This window comes from Crotalus tigris, unplaced genomic scaffold (assembly GCF_016545835.1).
Source record: "Crotalus tigris isolate CLP2741 ecotype Arizona unplaced genomic scaffold, ASM1654583v1 scf7180000018468.2839379, whole genome shotgun sequence".
NCBI classification, from domain to species: domain Eukaryota; kingdom Metazoa; phylum Chordata; class Lepidosauria; order Squamata; family Viperidae; genus Crotalus; species Crotalus tigris.
This window is the reverse complement of record NW_024097024.1, coordinates 2,361,061-2,381,676: the sequence shown is the minus strand read 5'-3', so window position 1 is coordinate 2,381,676 and position 20,616 is coordinate 2,361,061. Positions and strand designations below refer to the sequence as shown.

The following is a 20,616-nucleotide window of genomic DNA, read 5'->3' as shown; positions in this document are numbered from 1 at the left end:
TTCAAGAAGAAAACTAAAATTCTATTGATTTTGAGACATTCTAGACACAAAGTATTGAGCTGTGCATGATTATCTAAACATACAGGAAAAAAAATAACTGGTTTAATTTTAGTCTGATATTAGTCTGAACATGGGCTTTGGCTTCTTTTTTTAAAAAAACTTTTGGTCGCTAGCTAGCAGAAACCTCAACAGAAACACTCTACACTGCGCTATTCCTTTTAGCATTTTTATTTCCATTAAGTACCCTAAATATTTTCATTCACATCAGCGTAAATACTTACGAGAACAAGTGGTAGTTTGCCACTCCAAACACTGGCCATATGGAAAGGAAATGATGTAAGCATTTGAGTCAACACATCGTTTTGTGCTGCTACACCACATGCATTCCATGCCACTACTGGTACAGTTGGAACATGTTGTCCTTAAAGAGCATGGCTTTTTGCAGGGGCGAGCATTTTGATTTGGACTAACTGAAGGAAAAAGAAAATAATAAAAAAGGAAATTTCAGTATTTTTGCTGAATTATCATGTGTGTGTGTGTGTGTGTGTATAGACACATATATACAGTAGTGGCCAAAATTGTGGAAACCTTTTGGGAAAAGTGTACAGTAGAAATGTCATCTTTGGTTAAGTTTTCACCAATTTTTGTTCTAATTTCTTTATAACTGTAGCCTTGTTCACTTAATAATGCTATTTTACATCGCTTTCTAGGCAACCAGTCAACTCTTTGCACCATTACTTTAATTTTATTACATTTTACAAGCTCACTAAATGAAATAACACAAAAAAAAACCCCAACCAACTTGATAGCGATCACATAACACACTGACAAATGTCCTCCTCTCAGCTTCAATACATGACATCAATAACTGAATCCTACTTTGATCTGATTGGCTCATTGCCAAAACAAGATGATACCTGATTGGCTCTCTAAACACTCATGCTCATTGGCTACAATCAGATGAAGGAAAGCTACCTGATATCAACCTAAGCAAGTTGTGCTTTCTTTTTCTGGTTATTTGGCTATAACTTTTCATAGAATACAGTACAGATAATTGAACAAACTTTGTTGCATTACATTCTTGATTAAATTATATTTCTGTTGATATATCATTTTATGATATTACTGCCCAAAAAAGTGGTGTTATTAGACATCAAATGTCAAAAATACACTTTTCCCAAAAGGCTTCCACAATTTTGACCACTGTGTGTGTGTGTGTGTGTGTGTGTGTGTGTGTGTATCATCTTGTCCATTCACTTTATTGTCTAACTTCAGCTTGCCAACCTTTTTTTCATCTAGTATATTATGCGATCACTCCACAAATGTAAACTATGTGAGGTTCTGCCCATTGACTGACTCAAATTATTGTCTGTCTCTCCATTCCATGCCACCAGGACCAACTGGTCAGAACTTCTTACAAAACACGCTACTGTAAACTTCTAAGACATCGATCATCCTTCTCTCACTGTTTCTTAGTATCCAGCTTTAAGAGTCAACTATCATCACTGGGAATAACACTGTTGGTTTTTCTTACCTTTCTTGTCATAGAGCTCCTTATCCTTATAATTTTATAGATATTTGTCAAATGCAATTGCAATTAAGAAAGCCTTTATGTTGATTAAATCTATTTTCCTGGCATTTTTTTGATCTTCTTAAAAGTGTCTTCCATTTTCTTCTACCTGTGTTTCCCTATCTGTTGACATTCTTAACTTATATAACTGTCCTTGTCCTTCTTGATAGATGTTTGAAGTTTGCATTCATTTTTTATGTATCGTTCTTGTTGCCCAAGGCTTTCATCACCCATCTTTCTCTGGCTTTCTTAATACTTTTTTTCTAAAAGACACTTTTCTAAAAAGAAAATATTCTTTTCTCTTTCTATTGTTTTTTTTTTGTTGTTGTTGTTGTTTCAGTTCTGTCACAAGTGAACTATATTTGTACCGTGCATTCATTTTATATTTGTGATTCTGGTATACATAAACTCTAATTCTAAGACTAATCTATTTAGTGCATAACACTTATTTATGCTCACACTTTCCACCTGGAAACATTCCATCTGACTGGATTGAACTCTACAGCTTTTGTTTCATATGAATCTACATCTATACTACATTTAATACACTTATACAGGGCTTTTAATTCAAATGTCTGCTGATGTCGTTGTGTAAAATCTACAATTATTTTGCTTGAAGCAGATGTAGAAAATAGAGAATAATTTTCACAAAAAAAATCTATTACTCTGTTGTACAAAGTGCATGACTTAGTCTAAGATTCCAGTTAAAACCTTTCAATGCCATAAGATATATATTTAAAGAAACGTTCCCTGGTATGCTTTGTAATTTAAACAAATACAATTCAGCAGCTGTCTCCTGGAAATTAATCAATGCTCATTCCATTCAAAATGCAATACTAAAGACATGTAAAGTATTCCACAAGTGTATTTATCATAGAGTAGGCTTTCTTACCAACAGGTTTCTCACACACAAGGCCATCAGCCTTAGCTGTACAAGGATTTGCTTTTAAACCTGCCACTTCAGCCCTTTCAAGATAGGCACAGAATCCAGAATCATTTGGTTCTCCAGGAAGCCACTGCAATGTTGTATTAGTAAAGGGAGACATATCATCCCATCCCCAGTAGGAGATGTTAATCTTGCGTAGACCCACCCAAGGAGATATTTTCTGCAAAGGTGAATGCAAAAAGCCCATATGAATAATCAAACATTGATATTTTATTACATATTACTTCAGCCATGTTAATGATACTTTGCACAACCATTTGAAATTATATGAAATATAATTTCATATTATTAAAATATATTATAATCACAGAAAATCATAATCTTATGAAATACATTAACCACAATTATTTATTGCGGGGTATTAAGATTAATACCTATTTTTTTTCTAATTTCAAAGCAAGTACACATGGGACTATTTTCCATTTGATATTTAATTGCTAGTGGCTAATATAGAACAATTAAATGAAGACATAAAAACAAAATAGCCACAAATCCTGACAAACACAGGTAAATTTTACAGATATGTAAAAGTCATTCATTTAGGAAGAAAAACAAATATTCCTTTTCTTTCTACATAAACTTTAAAGCAAGAGTAGAGACTTAATTTCTCCAGGGAGCCATATGAGAAACTGTGATTGTTGTGGAGGGCCACTTGCTGCCCACTGATAACGCCCCACCCCAATGCTGCTGATGCCCTGCGTCCAACACTGCACCAATGCCTTGCCCCTTTCACTGCAGCGATGTCCTTTCTTCACCTCAATGCCCCCCATGTTGCTGATGCCACTGATGCTGCAGGCCAACTGGGACTCCCAGTAGGCTGGATATGGGCTGTAAAATTCCCAGGTCTGCTTTAAGGTATGTGTGCAAAATTGGGTTACATGGTAGACATCTTCTTTGCACTGACCAATTTCAAATTTGTTAGTTAAATTTATAAATCATTTCAGTCATCCAAACAACTCTAGGTGATGTACAACACATCAACACAACATAACAAGTAGGAAACAAAAACAAATGTACTTATATCTGAAAGTCAGTTAACTCTAGCAGTTAAGATAGTGGGTTAGATATTGGACGAATGGGAGTTCTATTCATCGGTTAGGCGTGAAAGCCAGTTTATAACTCGGGATTAGTTTGTAGAAATGGAGCCTTTTACAACAGTTAAGCCTTAATCTATAGTCATTCAATCTTAGAAGGATTAAGAGGGTTAAGTTTAAACCAGTACTTTCTCAACACTCAAAAAGCATGCAGACACCAAGCAGAATCTCAGAAGCATCACTTGGTTGGCCAGGATTTGAGATATGTAAGTAATATCTACATATTGATAAAAATTGACCACATGCCATGTTATGCCTTCCCACCAAATATAAATATCGAGTTAATCCAACCAGTAGTAAATACATTTGGAAACGTATCCACTTGTGCAGAAAAATTACAACAGTAAAGTAATAGGTTATAAAATGTTAAGAGAACTTGAAAGGATAGCTGGGAGGTTTTACTATACTTTGTAAATCAGTATTTTCTCTAGGCAACATCCAGATGTGTGATCCTTAACTCCCAGAATTCCCACCCAACATAATGATTGCTAAATTATGGGAATAGAGGCTCAAATAATTGATAGTTGCTATGGTTGGGAAACATTATATTATGTTTATGTTTAACATAATATATTTGTGTTAAATTATGGGAGGGCTACCTCCAGCCATAATCTACAAGCAATGACATAGCTGAGCAGGATATATGAATTCAGCTATTGGTGATTCATTTTTACTTTGGTCATTTAAGAAAAGGAATGATATGTTAAGTCAAATGCTCATTATTTTGTTAGCATTTTAGAATGCTCATTATTACTAATCATTAAAAAAATGTTGACATATCCAAGATTATTTTTCATTTGGTTATTTAATTAACTGTAATGCATTCAGTAATTATATATGAATTAATTAAGTTATTGGAAAACATACATTTTAATACTCAAATGATGAGAAATATTTCAGATTAATAGGGCTCTCCTGCTACCATTTTAAAACTTACTAGTCTGTAACAAGGAGGTCATCTAAAATGAACTCAAATGCTCTAGTCTAAATCATCATGATTGTAATCTGAAGGTTCCAGCTGGCATATGAAGGAAATTCAACAAGTATCTCTGGCAGCTGATAACACATTCAGAATGACATACAGAGTAAACAGAATTGGAATTATAGATAGGAATGAAAAAGAAATTTTTTAGGTGGAAAGAAAATCAGAAGTGAGATATTATTCACAATATTTTATTAGAATTTTTTGATACGTAAATGATTACTTTAATCAAAGAAATGCATGCATTTGTCGCTATTGGTTGAATAGCACATGTGGATTATTTCAAATAAAACCTCTGTAATTCAAGATGTAATTTATTTGAATAAGGTCATGTTTAATATTATATTTCTTTTCAGATTTTTTTTAAAAAACAGCAATAAATGGAACAGCTGTTTCACCAGTCAGTAGCTTATTATAATGACACCAGAAACTAAATTCTTATCTCATTAAAAAAGGAAATTACAACAACACACACGATTTAAGACAAAACTCTTCCAAAATTTATTATTGCATTTTATGTAGTGAATCCGGAGTAATTCATTATTTGAGGGGAAGAAGTAAAAATTCCAAACTGATTTATCCATCATATGATCAAAATCTTATTTTTGAGTAGCAGGTATTAAATACATGTAATTTATGGAGAATCTTAGGCAAGCCTAAGTGTAAATATGTGCACATTATCCACAAGTGTTTGGAATGCATTATTAAATGCAACACAATTTTCTTATTATATCAATGCAAGCTTTCTTTTTCTATCTAATAAATCTATACTCTACATCATAGCAAAGTCATAACTCCCAATTTTGGCATGTGAGTATATTGTTTATGAGTTGAGGCTAACATGAATGCTTTAAAAGGGAAAGAACTTATTCATGTAAAATCAGACTATAAATGGTTAGTTATTTTGATCCATCGGTTGTGACAGGAATTAACCAATCAGCTTGTTGCTCAAGCCTGACATCAAGGGCTGAGACAGAATATCTGGCCCAAAGTTACTCAGACAGCTTTTGTGGCTAAGGCTGGACTAGAACTCTCTTTAGTTTATTTAGTTTATTATTTATTTATTCATTATTATTATATCTTGTTTTTCTGTTTATATAAAGAAAGTCAGCTTGTATGAATACCACTAGATGTAAGAATATTCTATGCTGCACTAGAAAGATTAATAACTTTACTTAGTATAAAGAAAATGGTATCTATTGGCTATTAGACATGCTGTAGCATCTATGAATAACATTTATGTTTTATGAAATCATTTCTCTATTAATAAAGAAAAATAGAGCAGTAGCAGCTGTATTAATTGAAAGGAAGAACCAGATGAATTGTTAGCCACATATCCCTATCCAATTGAAAGGCACAGTTTTCTTAAATATAAATGCACAGTTCCAGAAGGAAGACATCACATTATTTAAAGGATGCATATAAACATCCACCATATCTTGTCTCCATCCCCTATATAATTGTTACTGATTAGAATTTGAGAAAGCAGAATTAGGTGGCATGCATCTGCTACACTGAGTCATTCATAGGATTTATGTTTTCCTTTTTTTTTTCTTTCATTAATATTAAAGTCATTAGTAATTTACCCAATAGTGGAAGAACTAAAAATAAAAATTATAAAGATCAGTGTAAAGTGATCTTTAGTTTTAGTTTTCTTTCTTTCCATAAAGAAATCTGGGCAATCCAACTTAACTGAAGGAAATGCAATCAAAATATTTTCAAAATCACTTCAGCCATCATTGTTATAGCTGTTCTCCAAATGATAAAACCAATGAAAATATGCCACCAATGATATCAACTGACTGATTAATTGCAAACATTGCAGTGATATTAAATTTATTTTCTTAAAAAAATACTTCTCTAGATTTTGATTCAATTCTATAAACAACATTTGTTACTAATTTTAAAAAACTGGAATTCAAATCTGTATTGCAAAACATAAGAATTCACTTTAGTATGGAATAATAAAAATAAGAATCCTTAAGCTTTAATTTCAACTACTATAATACATCAGCAAATCCTATGTACATATACTTGGTATCTGGTTGAGTAAAATGTATATTTGTTTCTATGATATGTTATCATCATTTCTTAAAAATAAATCCAAGCTGTATTTTATATGCACTCATGAATTATTCAAGTTACCTGGACAGTGTACTTCTGTATTTCATCCAAAACAAACTCTACCTCTTTGGAAGTTGTTAGTGAAGCAAGAATCCCATTTAAGCCATAACAATAAAGTCTGGCATTGTCATAGTTTTCACGACTAGAGTTTATACGAAGGCAAGCATCTCCAACATGATTCCATCCTTCTCCACATAAGTGAGCTAGTAAAAAATTACACAAAATTAAAAGTAATTGTAATTTTTTTTAAAAAAAAACCATTTTGAACAGAAATCACCTTTCAAAATATTTACTAAATGTATCGTGTCCATTATATAGTAAGCTTTATATATGCTTTAAGGGGAAAAAGTATATACACAACACAACAGATCCAAACTGGATAAATTAGTGCAAAAATATATGAGTCCACACTGGCACTTGCTAATTACTGCAATATGTTCAATGTGCTTAGAGATCAAGCACATTGGTCTACTATCTTCTTAAACATTAATATCAGAATATCAGTAGCTCCTCATTGTTCTTCTCTTTGAAAATAAAAATATCTGCGCTCCAATAAGGTTATACTATACCAATGTTTATCATTTTTCAAAGAATTCAGATTGTTCTTTCAATAACGTAGGATAAAGTTCATATGGCCTACAAATTTAAACTCAGTTATAATAACATGATATCCCTTAACCATGTCTCTATCAATTTCAATCTTCTGTTCTACTCTTTTATCCTGCAGTTCAGAGTTACTTTGGACAATACAAAACTGAATAGATCAGTATTTCTGCTTTTCCTTGTATTGAATTTTACAGTCTACTACATTTTTCTCACTTTTTTATTTTAAACAAAAAGAAAACCCTTTTTGAGGTTGTTAATAAGTATGCTAACATAGTAAATGACTAGAGTAAAACTATAACATTAGCACACATATAACATAACAACCCAAAAGTCAAGTGATTAATAGGATTTTCAGTCAAAAAAAACTACCTGTGCTCCATATATACATAATTTTTTAAGAAAACATAGTAATAGGTGTTTTAAACTTACTGAAGTGTTATCCATAAAAATGTAGGTACATTTGAATCAAATATAATGAAACTTTGATTTAATTGAATCCCATTTATTGGACTTTGGATGCAAGAGACAAAATATTTGTCTAGCCCTCCAAAAGCAAGAGATATGTTCATTGCATTCAAAGCAGCACATAAAAAGTAAACACACAAAAAATTATGATGATCTTACTTAGGGCAATTTACATCATTTACACTGATAAAAAAATGGCATAATTTATCCTATGATTAAAGTGATAGAAATCACTGTAATGCTGTACTTTCAACAATTTGAAATAATCGAACACACACACACACACACACACACACACACACACACACAGAGTCCATTATTGTTACTATTGTACTGATTATACTGAATTCAGTTGTAAACTGGAAATAACCTGAATTCCTGGTCTGACTGCCCCATTCTTTCTTTAATAGCAAGATTATCTGTTATTAAATTGACATTATTAAAATATTATTTTGAAAAAGTTTTTTTCTTTTTACCTGGTAAAGCTTGACATTCTTGCTGTCGCTGATCCCACTGGCAATTGAGGTTTAGTGAACAGCTTTTGCAACTAGTCAACTTATTACATATCTGTTCATTTCTTACATGGCATTTGGTGTAGTTCTTCACTGACTAAAATATAAGCACACGTACAAATTTTGTTAATTTTCAAAATAAAGGAGAAATAACAAAAAGTCACAAAGGAACTTAGTGGTTGACTTTGGGCCGCTGGCTCTCCCTCAGCTCTATGAAGGAGGCAATGGCAAACCACTTCTGAAAAATTTGCCAAGAAAACTGCAGAGACTTGTTCAGGCAGTTACCAGATGTCAAAAACTGACTTGAGGCATGTGCGTGCGTGTCTGTGCAGACCCACATAACATCATCATCATCATTATCGTCGTCATCGTCATAATAAGCTACTGCCCATAAAAGCAGGAGTTATCATTTAGTTTCTGATGTTTATCTGTACACGTATCCATATGTGTCTTCTTTCAAATTTCAACAGAATACCTAAAACAAAGGTTGTACCCACACAGTCATAATTTACTAGAAGAATATAGGTTCAACCCATTTTCGTGGTCCTAGCCAGGAAGTTGATGATAGGAAGCTTTTCTTCCTGTAGCCAAAGAGACCTGATATAGTTATATTGAGGAAAGGAGCCTAAATAAAAAGGGAAAATTATTTACTTATTCATCAAATTTTAAAGTAACTACAGATAGCCTGAACAAGGCTAAAAATGGCATGTTTCTTTACTTTCCCATATATGCTGGACAATGTAGGAAATAATATCAAACTCAGACAAACTTTAACACAGCCCTTTCTGTCACGTACATAAAATTCAAATTGCAGGTTCTCTGTCAAGAAGGCATTCATATTAAGTGGCACTAGTGATATACAGATAGTTCTCAACTTACAACAGTTCATTTAGTGACTGTTCAACATTACAACGGCACTGAAAAAAGTGATTTATGACCATTTTTACACTTACGACTGTTGTAGCATCCCTGTGGTCATGTGATCAAAATTCGGATGCTTGGCAAATAGTTCATATGTATGACATTTGCAGTGCCCCAGGGTCACGTAGTGACCTTTTCTACCAGATTCACTTGACTACCAGGTTATTAACTTAACAACTGCAATGATTCACTTAACTACCATAGCAAGAAAAGTTGTAAAATGAAGCAAAACTCACTTAACCAATGTCTCACAAAATTTGGGCTCAATTATGGTCGTAAATCAAGGATTACCTGTAATTCATTTTAGTACTTTCAGTAAGTGTTAAACTTCAGTTCACAGAAGTTAGTAAGAGTGAAGCTTGTGAGATTGTATGCAAAACTCCCTTGTAGGTTTCAGAAGCAATTCAGGAAGAAAATTCACTTTGTCAGGATTGCCCCAGTCTTGGCTTCTGCTGGCCAAATGGTGTCACAGGACTTCCATTTGGGCTATTGACAACACTGGCCAATGAAATGAACTTTTCCAACATTGCCAGAAAGAGACGAATGATCAAGGCTTTAACTCCAAATATGGAAGAATTAAAACCTTCATAAAGATCAAACAGAAGATGAAGACATTGTCTGCTTACAGACATTTTGGACCCAGTAAAGAAAAAAATAGAAAACCTCTGGATAAAAGAAAGTGATATCCCAATGTGGAAGAGGTAGATATGAATTCTGAATCAATTATGGAAGCCATAAAAATTGTGGACCTTGATACAAAAGAGAGAGACATGCTATGGGTGGGGAGACAGAAAAAGTGAAAATTTAGCCTAGAGCCATGGCATGAAAAAGAAGAAATGGAAAGGGACAAGCTAAGAGATAATGAAGTAAAACAAAATGGTCTAAAGCACAAGATTAAGATTATTCATGAGCAAATCCAGATAAAAAAGGAGAAAGTGAAAGGCTTTTCTCCTCAAAGATTCTCAATCATCCAGGTCATGATTGTCACAAACGTGCTTTTTCCAAAAGGTAACTGGACTTTCTTGGTTTCTTGCTTGAAAACATTTCAAAGCTTCTTGAATGAAAAGTGAAATGTTTTCAAACAAAAAACCAAGAAAGTTCAATAGTCTTTTGGGAAAGACACCTTTGGGACTTTTCTTCCTACAGTACTCTGTCAAATCAGATACTGTTTACTACATAATAAGAGGGCAAGAGCTAGGGAGATGCAAACAAATCAGGAATGTCAATCAGCTAATTGAAAAACAGAAACTATTTGCTTTTCAATTGGGAGGGGGGCAAAACATAACTTTGAAAAGGATAAATTTGTAAATTGAAATGATAAGCAAAATATGTCAAACAGATTAGAGAGAAACATATTCTCAACATTACAAAAAGATAAAAACCACTGCATTCCCCAGTTAATAAGTTAATACAAAAGCCAAACACTGCAGCCCAATTAAAGAAGATGAGGGCATGGGAGTAGGAAGGGAAGGGAGTTTGGGTTTGTTGTTAATCAATCAATCACCTGCACTATTATACTCCCTATTGGAGCCCCAGACTAACTGACATAGCCAGGTCTTTAGGTTCTTACAGAAGGTCAAGAGAGTTGGAGCTGACCTCACTTTGAGGGATAAGATGTTAGGGAGAGCAGGTGCAATAGCATAGAAGGTCCTTCTCCTGGATCATGTCAGCCAGAATAATTAAGCTGATGGGGCCTGCAGCATGCCTCCTCTGCCAGCAAGGATGTGGCAGCCAATCCCAGTGGGATGACATTATCCCTAAATAGCCTGGACCCATGCCATGAAGGGCTTTAAAGATGATTATTAACACTTAAATTGCACCTGGAAGCAGACCGCAGTCAATGCACCTCAAGGAGCAGGAGTTTTACATGGACCATTCTTGGGGCTCAAGAACTGCCTGTACTGCTGCACTCTGCAGCAGCTGTAGCTTCCAAATGTTCTTCCAGGATGGCCCCATGTAAAGCACATTGCAGTAATCCAGCCGTGAGATGACTAGGACATAAATGACTTGAGTGCAGGGACTCCTGATCCAGCAAACACCACAACTGGTGCACAACCCAAAGTTGTGTAAGTCTCCTTAGTTATACTCATAGTAAATCTTTGTTTTCTTTTCAGCAAAGCAAATAGCTAAACTGGGAATAGCTGTCAAATATCATGTGAGTACTGCAAAAAATGCAGTTGTTTTAATGGTTCAAGGGGAGTTTGGTTGCGCTTCCACACATTGCAATATACCTCCCTCACAACTTTGCTCAGCTTAGTATCAATATTTTCAAAACATAACATAAGTTCTTTCTCTTTTTTTTGCAATTGTATTGTTCAAATATCAAGATTCATGTCTATGGAGATTCTTAGTCATCCAGGTTATTGTTTGTTCCAAAGGTGCTTTTTCAAAAGGCAACGGGCCTTCTTGTTTTTGCTTGAAGACATTTTGCTTCACATCCAAGAAGCTTCTTCAGTTCTGAATGAACTTCAGAACTGAAGAAGCTTCTTGGATGAGAAATGAAACGTGTTCAAGCAAAACAAGAAGTCCAGTTACCTACTGAAAAAGCACATTTGGCTGCCAAGATTCACATATACAGAAAATATACCATCTCTTAAAATTAATTGGAATTGGTGATTAAGGCAGTTCTAATCTCCAATTTTACTAGTATACTGGAATATGCATTCTCCTTTATAAATTAATAAAAGATAAATGTAAAGACCTCTATATTAGAAGAGAAACAAAAGTGAGAATTGCAAGAATAGAAAAATTAAGATGCATAGGATCTGAGGAAGAGTTAAAAGGCAATGAGTAAGCTGAGGGCAAAAAAATGATTATAGACACTGGTAGCAATATTAAAAGAAATTCACTGGCTATAACTATACAAAAAGAAAGAGTGGGATGTGGAGTATCTGTGAAGAAAAAATTGCCTTTTGTTGCAGTCTTGATAAGAGTAGCCTAATCATTTCTCTTTTCCTTGTGACTGAAAATATAATTTTCAAATTTAAATTGGGGAAAAGAATGTTGGCATGTCACCTTAATTTCTAAATTAGATGTGTATCCATGGTAGAAAAAAATCCCATTATTGGCTGAAATAACAATTTTCAATAAGAAATAGAACTTATGCTATTCTAAGCAATTACTAAACCAAGTAGCATTTTGCTGTAGATTATAAAAAGAAAGTCTGTGTTATTAAGATCAACCTAGAAATAGCTTACAAGGTTGGCTGACAAGGTAATTACAAACATGAACATACAACAGCACATAAGTATTATAAACAAAGAATCTGGAATGAAATGTTGCAAAGCAACACAAAATTCATCTGCAAAATATGCACAGATAAATTCTAGTAACTTTGTAACACCTTTTTGCATCTAAGTTGGTTCAGTCATTATACATTATTGACAACCCTTCCTGATATGTACATTACAATGAATTTTAAATTGCAAGTAAGCACCATCTGCTCATTTCATAACAGTTCTACCTAATATTCCCTGTTAACACATCATTATCACAATGTCAAATTTTTGAACAGTTTTTACTTGTTCCTGAGAATGAATCCATATGGTAGTAAACAGTCTTCAGTAAAAGTAGGAGGATTAGAGAACCCACAATTGTTTTATTTTTTGTAGATACAATTTTCTGATTGAGAAAATCCAAAACTTTTTTAAAATGTTTAAAAGATTTAAAAAACAAACAGAAAAGCCTTGCTCCTAACCTGTGTATAAAAGTACTGCTTTTATATTCAATCTATGCATTATTTTATGTATGCATAAATGCAAAGCCAGTAATTCTCGTTTACACTAAGGCTGCAGTAGAACTAAAATAATAAATTCAAAATTGACATGATGTATCCAGTTGACAGGTTTAGGATGTATATCAATTCACGCAAAGTAAGATAGAATAGTGAGGATGAATTGTATTATTTTATATATGTATTTAACTGCTAATCACTTTAATCTATCTTGAACATAGGGAGCTAAAATAGTTGTCTAGGGACTATAAGGAAATTGACATAAGCATCTGTGTTTCATTCCCATCAACAGTATTGTTCATTTCTGAAATGGCATTGAAGACAAAGTGAGCCATAGCTGAAGTTGCTGGGTGACTCTAGAATTCCTTTACTGAAGTTTCTATTATGTAATAGTAATTGATATTTGAAACAATATTTGTTTTTCCATTCCTTCATATTCTCTATTGCCTTCCTGTTTTCTATGAGTTATCAAAAGTAATTGTTGGTGGTTTATTGCATTCATTAGTTAATTCCCTTAAGCTCTAGATATATATACAATGCTCAACTTGATTATAGTGCTTCATGGTTTCTTTTGTTTGTTCCAGTTTTCTAGATATTTTAAGCACTCCCCTGCTTCTTATTAATCCTACAAATGTCATTTCTTCCTTCCTAGATTTCTATGAATGCCCATATACTTATTAAAAGTTAGAGTGTACGAATTCTAAGATACTTACATAACCATTCTGTCTAACAAAAGAAGTACTTTTTTCTCAAATTTTCGTTTCCATCAAGCCACAAGTTCCGGGATTCTGGGCAAGCTTTTTATTTAGAAAGGCCATGGCTCTTCTTCAGATTATCATGAAATATTCTTATGCATTATTTGTTTCTTCATCATATCTTTTTTTTCTTTTTACTATCCTATAATCCCTTTTATTGAGGTGGAGGTGAGATGACTGAATGGAGCTGAGTGTTTATTGGCCAGATGCCCTTCCTGATGTCTGTGTAGAGTTCACAGAAGATATTTTCTCTTTGCACCCTGATAGAGAAACATCCGTCGCTCCCTAGGATTGAACACTATTATAATCAATTCTAATTCTAAGTGGCCACTAATTCGAGGTTGGTTTAGTTAATCAGGTTAAAATATATTGTTATTTCTGGCTTCCCCTTAATGGACTTTTTGCTGAAACCTGTACTGAAATGACAGTGCTTTATGGATGTGTTTACAAGTAAAAGATGGAACACAGGATGGAGAAATTATTGGTTGTAAATTAAAAGGAGATGAAAAGTTACTAAATTTGTATATACATGTGATAAGGGTTGGAGGTAACCTCTTTATTTTTGTTTCTTTTTCTTTACTAAATTCTCATTTTTTTTCTTTGTTTTTTATTTTTCTTTGCACTTTTTACTTGTTTTATTCTTTTAGTTTCTATTATTTTTTTTACTATTGCAATTATAATCTTAAGTAAATTTATTTTAAAAAAATAATTGTAGGTGATTTTAATAGTTAACTTTTCTTTTTCTCTCTCCCGAGCTCCATAGAACTATAGGTCTAGTTTTAGTATTTTATCCAAATTGGAAAGGTATATTTATCAAGCTTAAAACAAAAGTGGACCTTAGATCATTTTGAAACGTGCCTTTTTTTATATCAGATGACAGGGCTCTCATAAAACTATGGTGGCATATGTCATTATATACTTACAACCCAACACTAATACAAATATGTTGTGGTATTTGCATTATAATGTAGTCGCGGAATTTCATATCTGCCTTTCCATTCTGTCTGTGGACAGCTGATAAGGAGTCAATATTTAACTGTAGCATCTCAAAACAAAAGGATGCCTATGTGTTAATCTGAAAACAGTGAGCATCTTTAATTATTCTTTTCTTCCCATTTCTGTGTTCACTATAAGGAGTAGATTGCCATCCCAACTTAATTCTTTGCATTAGCAAAATATGATGGTGTTGAATCTCTTCACACAGTGCTCCTGGTTCTAACTAGAGTTCTGCTTTCTACAAAAGCAAAATGGAAATTGCAACTTCACTGGAGATTACCTGCAGAAGAAATTCATTACTATATATTTCTTATAAGGGAATTAGTAATTTCACTGATTACATACATTATAAATAAATGGTGAAGAAGAGATCTCATTGTTTTACCAGAGTTTCCCAGTTGTACTGCAACAAATAAAGAGAGGCTTAAAGGTCTCATGTATGATTAGACCAGTGATATTCTCCCTCTATGTATAGTTGAAAAGTAGCTCATGTAAACTGCAGATGTTTTGCTATATATCTGGATTTGTGAAATGACTTCCAGATAAGGCCTTTAACTGGTGAGGTTATTTTCATCAACATTTGGTCACAGCTGTTCTCGGAGGTTTAATGAAGCTAACTTCAAAGATATACATGGTGTAAGATCAAGAATTATATAACAATTAATGCTCCAATGGAAATAAGAGTAACTGCAAAGATAATATTTACATATTTGATCATTATATCCAGAGATAATTGAATACTATAGAAGAATCCTTAGCTGGATACAGTCTCATAACAAGATATTCTGTCCCTTGGAGTTACCAAATATGATCCTGTAGAATTACTCAGAGAAAGGAAATAGTTCTACTGAAAAATGACCAAGTACACACAAAATGTTTTTTCTAAGCTGAAATGGTATTTGTAACCTTGTAATGCAGTATAAGGAATCCATACACTATTTTAGCATATACTGCAAATCAGGCCATTATAACTATAATTTATGTCAACATTACACATTTTGTGAGTGAGAAACTGACTTTTATAAATGTGTGCAGTATTAAGAATCAACCAGGCAAAAGTATTTCAGATCTGACATGGGCACCTTCTGCCATCTGCCTCTTAAAGAAGCTGTACCTTTTCCTGTATCCACATGTTACCTGTATGGATTTAGGAAAATGTGTATTTAAGTTAAGGAGATAATAACATATATCTAAGTAGTAACCAATAGCAGAGAAGATGCCCATGCAGGATCCAAAGCACCTTTACTTTTTCAAATCCAGATATTGTATATCCTTAATATTGTTACTAACCCTGCAACTAAACTATGAGCCCAGATAATTGGTAATAGAGTTTTGTTAAAAAGCACCAATTTCATCTGGTTTCACAATATAAATATTTTATTATTACTGTTAACTGTGAACTATAACAATGCTTATGAAGAACAAAGTACTTGCATTAGCTATTGTGCACTTAGATTTCAAGAATATTTTCTTCGGCAAATTCATCAATGCATCTTGATATATTACAAACTTCAGTTTCATCTTCTTAGCAAAGTTTATTCAAGCAAATAAAACAAGGAAGTGAGGGAGAGAGGGAGGAAGGAAGGAAGGAAGTTTGTATATATATGTACAGTTTCTACTAATTAGCAGTAACTATAACTCTTCTGACAACCTTCTTCTTTCTCTGGATTGAGAGAAATACTTTTGTCCAAGAGGAATAAATCAATGTCAGTAAGAGCATAGAAGATGTCCATATAACTGGTTGGAATTACAAGGGTAGGAATCAAAGAAAATATGTAAAATTGGTGCAGAGGTAAATTAAATTTGCAAGAAATCTGGTTGTACCATATTCTGTGTGAATGTGATAGATGGCAAGCTCTAGCACATTTACATTTCATTCTGTGTTTTCCACATTTTTGCATTCATGAGCAGTTTGAAATTTCAGCTTCATTGCTTTCTCAATAAAGATAATATATGATATGGGAAAATTCTAAACTATAATTTCTGTTTGTTATCCAGCTGTCCTTGCCTAACAGGCCTTAAATGATATATAATATAATATTCTTGGTCTTTTCCTTTCTTCATTTCTTATCTAGATTGTTTACCTTCTCTTTTCTAAGCATCATATATGAAAAATCACATAACCAGCTATTTGGAAGATTATTTTTTTTAAAAAAGTATTTATGTAAATGCAGTTTTTCCAATATTTGTGTGTTTTAAAAGATAAATAGTTATCATACCCATAAATAGTTTCATCGACTCAGAGAAACATCCACAGTATTCTTATATATTTCTGAGACTTTGCCTTATCATAAGTAATTTTATTTTTCTGTCAAAAGCACTACTGTATGCCACTGATAACACATAAGTAAAGTCCATCACTGTTGATAAGAATCTTCATCTTCCCCCCCCCCAAGGGAATATATATCAGGGTGGTAAGAAGTGTCTAAGGGAGGAAGGTTTAAGTATACTCTCTCATTAAATTCAGGAAAATAAACAGCGTAAGTATCTTCTTAAAAACATTGTTATGTTCCTCTAAAATAGGGAAAAAGTCATATCAAAACAAAATACAATAATATTAATAAGAACAAGCACTTATGAGAATATACTGTACACTATTATTGTAAGGTTAGTCCTGAATATTTAGTACTCAGGCTATCAACCTGAACAAAATATGTAGCTCCAAAATGTATCAGTTAAGGTGCTATTGTTAATCTTCAAAATTAAATATACAGACTCTTACAACTCTGGAGTTATATTAAATTATGCTACTTTGGCCTTCAAATTCAATATACTATAATACAGATATTCAGGTTAAAACATCATCAAAGATGGATGTCTGGTCTCTGCTTCAACATTCTCTTCAAGAGTGAAGTCACTATCTCCTAAACCAGGGCTTTTCAACCAGTGGTACAGGTACCACCTGTGGTACATTGGCACCTGGCAGGTGGTACGCGACCATCCTAGAAAAGTGGTAGCAGGGGAGGGGAATGAGCTGAACCTGCAACCGCACAAGCCTGAGCAAGAGATGGCTGGAGCTGCAGGACTGTCAGGGCTCAGTGGAAGCGCCAGGATCAGCGCCAGGCTCCAGCTGGAGCCTGGCACTGATCCTGGCGCTTCTGCTGAGCCCTGAAGAAGCAACAATCAGTTGGAAAGCAGCACTGATCCTGATACTTCTGCTGAGCCCAGAAGAACACCGATCAGCTGGAATGTTGCAGCATCTCCAGGGTCTTGTGATTTACATTCAGATGCTTGGCAACTGATACATATTTATGACGGTCACAGTGTCCCAGGATCATGTGAAGTGACCAAAACCTGCTGCCACCACCCAGCAGACGGGGGGAATAAAAACCAAACACCCCCCATACCCCACCCCGCTGCTCACATCAATGAAAACCTCGGATAGGAGGAAGAGCACCGCCGGGTGGGCAGGCAGGTGTCTTGCTCGGCTGTGGCTTGGGGGGCACTTTTTCAGGGCCATTGTAACTTCGAACAGTCACTAAGGGAACTGTTGTAAGTCGAGGACTACCTGTACTTTGTCACTTTTTTCCTTTTTTTTTTTTTTTGGTCATCAAGTTTTTGACACCTTGCTAGGCGACTGGTGATATTCGGATGTTGCCATATCCTAAAAGGGTACAATGGGTGAAAAGATTGAAAAGCCCTGTCCTAAACTGTTCACATGCTCCAAATTGTTCCTAATATAAATCTGCAATTTATCCTCATGAATCTTTCTCTTTATTAATGTGTTCATTTATGCTTACAGTGGACAGTCTAAAGCCCGCCAGACAATGCTGAACCAATTTGTATTAGCCTAAGTCCACATGGAGAACAATGAGAAAAATTAGAAAATACAGACCAACAACTTCAAGAATATGGGTGTCTTGATAGATCACACATTAGGTGTTAACTAGCATAGTTGGCAAAAAGAGCCAATGAAGTCTTGGGTAGCATCAGCAGAGAAATAATGTCAAAAAGAGGAAAATCAATAGTTTCACTCTATGTGATAGTTGTCGGACTGTGCTTGCAATGTTGTGTCTCTTTTTGATTGCCACAATAAAAGATGGGTTGGATTAGAAGATTTGCAAGGTCCCTTTCAGCCCCACTATTCTATTATTTCAATAGTTCTCTTTATCAGTAAATATGAATTAATTTGAGAAACATTTTAAATATATTAACTTTGAACAATTTTTCCTGATAAACTAAAGTGGTTATGAATTTCTATTTTATTCTGATAAATGTATTTTGATTATTTGACAAGCATAAATTTGTTATTTGCACTAATCCTGCAAATTTGAGCATAGTTTATGAACAAGGGGAAAACAGCCAAAAGGCATTTATATGATGATGATTCATACTTCCCAAATGGTTAGATATGAAAAATGCTTTAGAGTACGTTAAGTTATTAAATTAGTTATTTCAAGTTTAAGTGTTTTGTTTTATTGGCAAGGAAAATGGGAAAACAACTGCTGTACAAGTTTCATTATTTCTCTTTTCAATTATATTAAATACATTTGCAATTAATGTATGATGTTAATTCAGCATTGGCATCAAACTCTGATTTTTATATGACATTTACATTTGATGGCACCAAAGAGCAAGCTAATGATTACAAAGCAGAACCATTAACAAAACCACAACGTAGTAATCAAGACTCACCATGCTGCAGTTACTGTTTGCAGAAATGCACTTCTTATCATCACACCACTGACAGCCATTTGTATTAGCAGTACAACTGGCACAGTCTGCATATTTGTAACATCTGTCATCTGCTACAGCTATTAGACAAATGAAAAGTGTCACAAAACATCAACATGAGAGACTGAGAATGTCATGCTTTTTAATTTGCACATCTTTAACTGCTGCTATAAACAATATTTATTGTACTATTAATTGTAAGTGCAACTTTTAGTCTAAGATTAACATTCTTTAATAAAAAGCAAGTAATATAGGTTATATTTCATTTAAACTCAGTCATGCATATATTCTACTAGAACAGTGTTTCTCAACCTTGACAATTTTAAGGCATGTGAACTTCAACTCCCAGAATTCTGTGGAATTCTGGGAGTTGAAGTCCACATGCCTTAAAATTGTCAAGGTTGAGAAACACTGTACTGGAAGCTTTTCTAGATTTAGACTTACCAAACATTCCTAGAACAACAATTTTAAAAAATTAATTTATACACAATTTATAAGTTTTCGTTGCTTTAGTCATATGAAGTTTTCATTCTTTACTCATTAATTTATCAAAGTATCACAGAAAATTTTAGCAACTATCCACAAAATACCTTTTTAAATCTGAAAAATTAAGATCTTGTCTGTTCTATTTTATTTTATTTTATATTGGGCTATCTGTATGTTCTTATATACAGCATATACAAAGTAAACAAGAAGCCTATCATCATCTTATTGGGCCTTTTTATCTCATCGTATCTTTGCAACAAATGTATTAATATGTTAAACTTATACTACCTATGCATATTTAGCAGCCAATGAAATTCCTAATTGAATGGAGATTATTGTAGATGTCCCAAGCACAATCCAGTGATTTTTATCAATTTATTTATTTGCCATAGGATTCCCTTACTGAATTAAGCCTTAATTTAACATATGAATGGATTCAGCTAACATTGTTCAGAAGGGTTTCAACATATTTGATGGCTTCATGAATATTGTGCAGAAATATTTCAAAAAGTAATAAAAGAGTAACTAAAAATTATAGTTTAGAAATCATGGTTGGAGTTTTGTACAAAATGGCAATGGGATGAGAGAAAATTTATGAACTTTTAGAATTATCTATAATCTTGCAGTATTGTGACTTAAAAGAAAGCTAGTTTGATGTAGCAGTTAAGGCACCAAGCTAGATACTATGAGAGACCGTAAGTTCTAATTGTGCGTTAATACAAAACCAGTTGGATGAGTTTGAGTCAATCATT

The 20,616-nt window shown here is 33.6% G+C and overlaps 1 protein-coding gene across 3 annotated transcripts in view; it reads right to left on the bottom strand.

Annotated features, from left to right (window-relative positions):
* The window catches only part of ATRNL1 (attractin like 1), a 523,512-nt gene that overhangs the window by 402,125 nt on the left and 100,771 nt on the right, over window positions 1-20,616 (bottom strand). For all 3 annotated transcript variants that reach the window (XM_039352769.1, XM_039352768.1, XM_039352766.1), the window contains exons 13-17: window positions 19,340-19,458; window positions 8,264-8,396; window positions 6,738-6,919; window positions 2,463-2,676; window positions 282-470 (exon numbers count right to left, since the gene is read on the bottom strand). In XM_039352769.1, coding sequence (XP_039208703.1) covers window positions 282-470; window positions 2,463-2,676; window positions 6,738-6,919; window positions 8,264-8,396; window positions 19,340-19,458 — 837 coding nt within the window. The remainder of the gene's footprint in view (window positions 1-281; window positions 471-2,462; window positions 2,677-6,737; window positions 6,920-8,263; window positions 8,397-19,339; window positions 19,459-20,616) is intronic.